The 6,236-nt window shown below is 44.4% G+C and overlaps 1 protein-coding gene across 1 annotated transcript in view; it reads right to left on the reverse strand.

The window, feature by feature from the left end:
• Positions 1 to 1,939: 1,939 nt before the first annotated feature.
• LOC310940712 (complement C3-like) overlaps positions 1,940 to 6,236 on the reverse strand; it is a gene marked incomplete at both ends in the record, with an annotated part of 26,910 nt that continues 22,613 nt past the window's right edge. Inside the window, 7 exons of the mRNA XM_083905703.1 lie at positions 1,940 to 2,001; positions 3,295 to 3,425; positions 3,604 to 3,739; positions 3,968 to 4,051; positions 4,160 to 4,252; positions 4,863 to 4,952; positions 5,068 to 5,170. Coding sequence (XP_083761829.1) covers positions 1,940 to 2,001; positions 3,295 to 3,425; positions 3,604 to 3,739; positions 3,968 to 4,051; positions 4,160 to 4,252; positions 4,863 to 4,952; positions 5,068 to 5,170 — 699 coding nt within the window. The remainder of the gene's footprint in view (positions 2,002 to 3,294; positions 3,426 to 3,603; positions 3,740 to 3,967; positions 4,052 to 4,159; positions 4,253 to 4,862; positions 4,953 to 5,067; positions 5,171 to 6,236) is intronic.

Raw genomic sequence — 6,236 nt, forward strand, 5'->3', positions numbered from 1 at the left:
TTGCTCTACAGCTTGCTCCTTTTTACCTCTCACCTCCCTCCTTCACACGTATGTAAACACAAAGACATAATTTCCCGGCAGGAGTTGAGAAATGGTTCACGTCAGTTAAAGGTTACGTTATCTACGACCAAAGGAAAAAATAAACATGAGAAAATCAATAACTGTCTGTGATCAACAGATTTCCGCACATACAACTGAATCAACAGTGCAACGCTGCTCTGCATTTCTAATATGTTTTACACACAACACGTTAACACATTTGTCCTTGGTATCTTTTGGTTTTTTGGTAATTTAAAGCGGAACTCGACCGGAAGTTCCTATTAACGCTGTTTTTTTTAGTGTGTATCTGCGTCATTACCTTGTTTATGAAGCCCTAAAGGTTCTGAACAAACAGTTCAGCCATTGCTGAGAACGCTGTGTTTATTGTAATCTCGGGGCTCAACGAGATCTCTGAAAATCCCGTAATAGTTATGTAAACAGCTGTTCTCCTGAACAGCCGATCGTCCTGCTCCGGGCACTAGTCCGGGCACATCCGGTTGCGTACATTGAACCACAGAAGAAGAATATCGTCCGTTGTGGAGGTGTTACACGAGCAACAGTGTCTTCTGACTCTGGGTCTGACTCCGGGTCAAAGTCATAAAGGGACTGCGGCGGAGAGTCGTGAAGAAGCTATTTTTAAACACTGTTAAAACAATGTTTTGATAATGAGGAGCAGTGCATCTACCGTTCCAGAGGGGGGAGCTGCGCTTCTGAGAGCTGGTGTGCTGAATAGTATTGGCCAATCACAAGACTCTGTCTTCTGGGGGTCAGAGTTCACTATGAAACATCGCAGCTGACGAACACCTTCAGAAAAGAGGATTTCAATCGGCTCAGAGGTTTTTGACCATAAAAACAAGTTAATATATGTAAGCAGACCTCGATAACTAACATTTATGTGCAACAGGACCACTCTATGTGACCTTTAAGTCATTTTAGCTCTTCAGAGCTTGCTAAATCGGCACATAGACCTCATCAAACACAGTATATTCACACAAATTGTAACACTTTTCAATACTCAATATTTCCTGATCATTTCCATGCCTCATCACTAACTTATGTTTTTGCCAAGCTCTCCCACATTGCTTTTTAAACCTGCCTAAAACCTGACCTATTTCGTGTTCCAACTTCTGGATTCGGTCTCTGTGATGCTTTTGGGTTCTTCTCTGCCAGAACACATCACAGAAATATCTGGCTAAAAATGAACCCAGCTGAGTCAGAGTCCCGCTGTGATGAGCTGAGAGCACAAACCACCGCTCTTCAACGTCACAATGAGCAGCTTACCTCCATATCCAGTGGTCTGCAGGAGTTCTCCTGAAGTCTCCAGAGGCTCTCCTTGTCGGATCGTGGTCCCGTTCCAGCGTCCTCACCGAGTCTTCCTGTCCATATACACCCCGTCACTGATGCTCATCTTCCTCCTCCAGAAAGCTATTGCTTTTGGTCCTTCCTTTGGCCGTTCCTTGTCCATTGTTCTCTTGCCTATCTTCTTTCGAGTGGACCCAGGTGGCGTTTTCTCTGCTGACAGACTGGGGAAGCAATCTGCCATTTGCTCATCTGTCAAGATATTAAATCTGACTCAGCGAGTGCAGTCAGAGGACGACACAGACATCTGCTTCTGCCACCAAGGCTGACTATACACATTATATGCTCCTGAAAATAAACCTCTGGCAGCCGGGATTATAAGACCATCATCTTCAGCTGAGGGAGCAGAGTTTTTCTTTGTTAGTAAAACGGACAAAGCCTTGCGTCCCTGCGTTTACTATAGGGGCCTTAATGAAATCACTGTCAAGAACAGGTACCCTTCATGTGAGCATGTTATTATTAAGGAGCCACCATAATCACCAAGCTTGACCTCCATAATGGTTACCACCTAAGCTGGTCCAGGCTTTTAAACAGGTGGCAATCAGGGTGATCTGCGGCAGGTGAGTTGGAGGGAAACCAGGTAAAGGGGTTTCTCTGGCCAGCCTGCAGGGAAAAAGACAAGTAGACACACCCACAAACCGCAGACATGGGAAACAGACAGACAACCATATAACAGCAAGGGAAAGGGGAAGAGGGCCCACGGTTGGTGTAGTGGTTAGCACTCTTGCCTTTGCAGCAAGAAGACCCGGGTTCCTGGGTTCGAGGCCCGTTTGGGACAACTTCGGAACAAGGGCCTTTCCTGCAAGGAGTTTGCATGTTCTCCCCGTATGTGCGTGGGTTTTCTCCGGGTTCTCCGGCTTCCTCCCACAGTCCAAAAACATGCGATATGGGGATTAGGTGAATTGGTCACTCTAAATTGACCGTAGGTGTGAGAGTGTGAGTGAATGGTTGTTTGTCTCTATGTGGCCCTGCGATGGACTGGCGAACTGTCCAGGGTGCACCCCGCCTATCGCCCAATGTCAGCTGAGATAGGCACCGCACCCCCCGCGACCCTCTGGTGGAGGATAAAGCGGTAGATAATGGATGGATGGATGGAAAGGGGAAGAGGAAAGAGGAGGAGATACATACTATGCAGACTGATGAAGCTGCAGGAGAATGGAATACAAAAGGAACACCGTCAAGGTCTCTCTCCAGTCCTTGTTTCAGAGAAGTCCCTGTGGTACATGGCCAACTAACGTAGCTTTGGGGAGATGTGATAAGTCACAGCACACAGAATGATCTTAGAGGCGCTGAACACATTTGTGAAATGGAACCAACCAAAAAAGGTTGGAAATGTTATCCCCACTTCTCTGCAGCCTCTTTCCACAGAAATTCCATAGAAATTAGTTCGAGTTCATTTTGTAACTGTGCGTTGTGGTCCTTTGATTTCATTGGTTCAGTCCTTGGCTCCTCTCGTCCACATGCAACTGGACAATAGACTGAACCTTTGCTGTCAGTGAGGACAATGTTTGAATGGATGAATGGTACACATAGTCAAGCATTCAGCAGTAAGAGTGATATATATGTGTATGAATGTGAATGTGAACGTTTTAGCCTATTGCAAAAAACTAAACAGACAGTTTTTTAGCTCAGGCTGTCGTGCTTAATCATGGACCTTAAACTCATTGGATGATCTATTGATGATCTCTCACTGAAACCCCAGACAGTCATAATCACTTGTTTAATTGTGTGCATTAACCAAACTTAATGTATAACAAAAAAACACACATACAGTTCGACGAAGACTTTTTTTCGTTTTATTTCACACAGAGCAACTTTTCAATCTGCTATCCTATTGCATAAATAAAAACAATGGGAAAAGGACAGTTGATTTTCTGCTGTTGCACTAGTGCTGACATCCAAAGAGAGTGTACTGCGTGACCATCTCCTCCAAGCCCAAACATGTTGGCCTGTGTTCATCACTTTGACACTCTGCTCTTGTGGGCCAGTACTCGATCCAGGTTCTTTCACCGAGCACATACTGAAACCTGTGGGGAGAGAAACAATCACATGGATGCTGGTGTGAATGTTGGTGTGAATCCAGTATGTGTGAAAAACTCATATGTTGTCTTGACATAAAGCAAATCACTTCCTGTGTGCAGCATGAGAATGTCGCCGGGTGACACAAGAACATACTGTACTGTACAGCATCATGCAAACACTTACGATTGGTCCTTGTGAATATCGTTTGATGTGCCCATGATGAGATATGTTTTCCCTTTACCCAGATTTAAAGCCTCCCTGCAGTGAGGGTAGCTGAGGAATGCACGTAGTTTACCCAGGGGACCAACATCAGAAGTTCCTGATTTTCAAAATACAGCAGAAGAGAAAGAAGAAAATTCTGGATTAAACACATCTTCAGCATTAGTGTAAAACATGATTGTTATTTTCCCATCATCTCCCCCAAGGGAAATCAAAAGGAAAAGTTGGACATTTTATGAAAATGGCTTTACTTTGGAGCCAAGAATAAGATGAGGGGATTGATAACACTCATTTATAATGTGATATATTTGATGCAGTTCACACTCACCTTCTTTGGTCACTTCTACTATCCGCATTGTGTAAATATCAGTGGACAAACCATCTGTGAAATCTTCCACTCTCACTTTGTAAACTGAGGACAGATAAGTGGAAGATGATTTTCTCACTTATGAACCTCTTACAAACAGTCAGATCATTTATAGTTAATCAAATAATGCAGATCATTCACACTGAGTCTTACCAAAATCTATTCTGCTGGTATGAGTAGTCTCACAGGGTTTAGCTGTGCGCATATCATTGCTGATTTTACCCTTCTTCTGCATGCTGCAGTTCTCTGGAAATAAACAGCAGACGCATAGTAAAGATACAAACAATAACATAAGTACATGCTAATGTGTCTCTGGACAAGAAAAAAATGCTGCACATACTGATGCACTGTAGGATTGTGTGTGAATGGCAAAACTGTAGAGTAAAGGTCACCAAGTCTAGGAAGGCGCTGTAAAAATACAGACTACTTACCGTTGTAATCAGTGTAGTACAGGTTTTTGGGAAGGTTGTGGTAAACTGCAGCTCTGATCCTAAATTAACTGTCAGCCACATTCTTCAACCATATCTCTTTTTTATCATGAATTGAATTTCAAAGACACTTTAAATGTGAAACAAGCCAATAAAACAAAGAAAGCACTAAAACTGCACATTCAAATGTTGAATTGAACATGATATGGTACAATGTAGATCTGGACATCATGAGTGTGACAGTTCATGACGTTCAGATCATGACGACGTCTAGTGTTTCTGAGGGTGAGTATTTATGCTGAGGATGTGATGTTGTAAACAGCAGAATGATAATTGGCCAGTTATTTAATGAAGCATGATATTAGTGGTTATTATGAGTTCCTTCAGTACTTTCAGGTGCATCTTCAGAGGGACACTAGAGTGTTTACCTTCAGCACATGTGCATTCTTCATTTCTACAGAGCCTCAGCAGCTGCCCAGCTTTCCTCTCTGGATGGTAGAATTTCACACATTGTTTTTCTGCAATGATGAAGACACACAGTGAGGAAATGTGCATTAAATCTAACACTGTTAACACTGCTAATCTGTCTATGTGCTCTCTATCCAGATCTATCCAAGTGTCTTTAAAGCTTACGGTTATAATATTCATAGACAGACACAGCCGCTGGTTGCATGACGCCCACTTTCAGAGTCTGGTGGATCCTAAAAGCTATCTCCTCTGGTCGTGTGTGAGAAACCTGTGGAGAAAAGTAAAGCAAAGCAGAGAAGTGAGGTTGTCTGAGAGGTCTGGGACAATATGCTTTTTATCACAGTTTCATATGTATCACAATACTGTTACGATTTCACCTGCACCTTCTCCTCAATTTTATTATTAGTGTTTTGGTTTTGTTGCTGCTGCTCTCCTTTTCCCACTCTGACTCTGCAGGGGGCGTGGCTGACCCAGTTCCCTCCATGACGCCGGTAATCACTACACCTGCGCGGCTCCGCCTCACCTGCTTCGGATGAACAATCAGCGGGGCATAAAGGCGGAGTCATTTCTCCTCACCGGCGTCAGATCGTTCTCTATCGTACACTGGTAACGTCTCGGCGTATGTACAACCTTTCACAGACTGAACGTTCCTGCATGGAGGAATACATTAACCAGTCGTTGGCCGCCGGACTCATTCGTCCCTCGTCGTCTCCAGTCGGTGCAGGGTTTTTTTTTGTTCAAAAGAAAGACGGTACACTGAGACCCTGCATCGACTACCGGGGGCTCAACGAGATCACAGTACATAATAAATACGCTCTTCCACTCATGGATGCTGCGTTCAGCCCGCTCTGCAAGGCTACGATATTTTCAAAGCTCGACCTACGCAATGCTTACCATTTGGTTCGTATCAGAGAGGGGGACGAATGGAAGACTGCATTCAACACCCCCGTTGGGCATTTTGAATACCTGGTCATGCCTTTCGGCCTGACCAACGCTCCAGCAGTCTTTCAGCACCTGGTGAACGATGTCTTACGCGACATGCTGGACAAATTCCTGTTTGTTCATCTGGACGACATACTAATTTTTTCTGAGTCCGAGGAGGAACACGTCCAGCATGTCCGTATGGTGCTGCAAGACTGCTGGAGAACAAACTCTACGCCAAGGCCGAAAAGTGCACTTTCCATGCCTCATCTGTCCCATTCCTTGGGTTCATCGTGGACCAAGGGAAGCTATCACCGGATCCAGCTAAGATCAGCGCGGTGAGAGACTGGCCCACTCCCTCCACTCGTAAGCAGTTGCAACGGTTCCTTGGATTTGCAAATTTCTACAGACGA

Source organism: Microchirus variegatus (genome assembly GCF_963457635.1).
Source record: "Microchirus variegatus genome assembly, chromosome: 19".
Classification (NCBI taxonomy): domain Eukaryota; kingdom Metazoa; phylum Chordata; class Actinopteri; order Pleuronectiformes; family Soleidae; genus Microchirus; species Microchirus variegatus.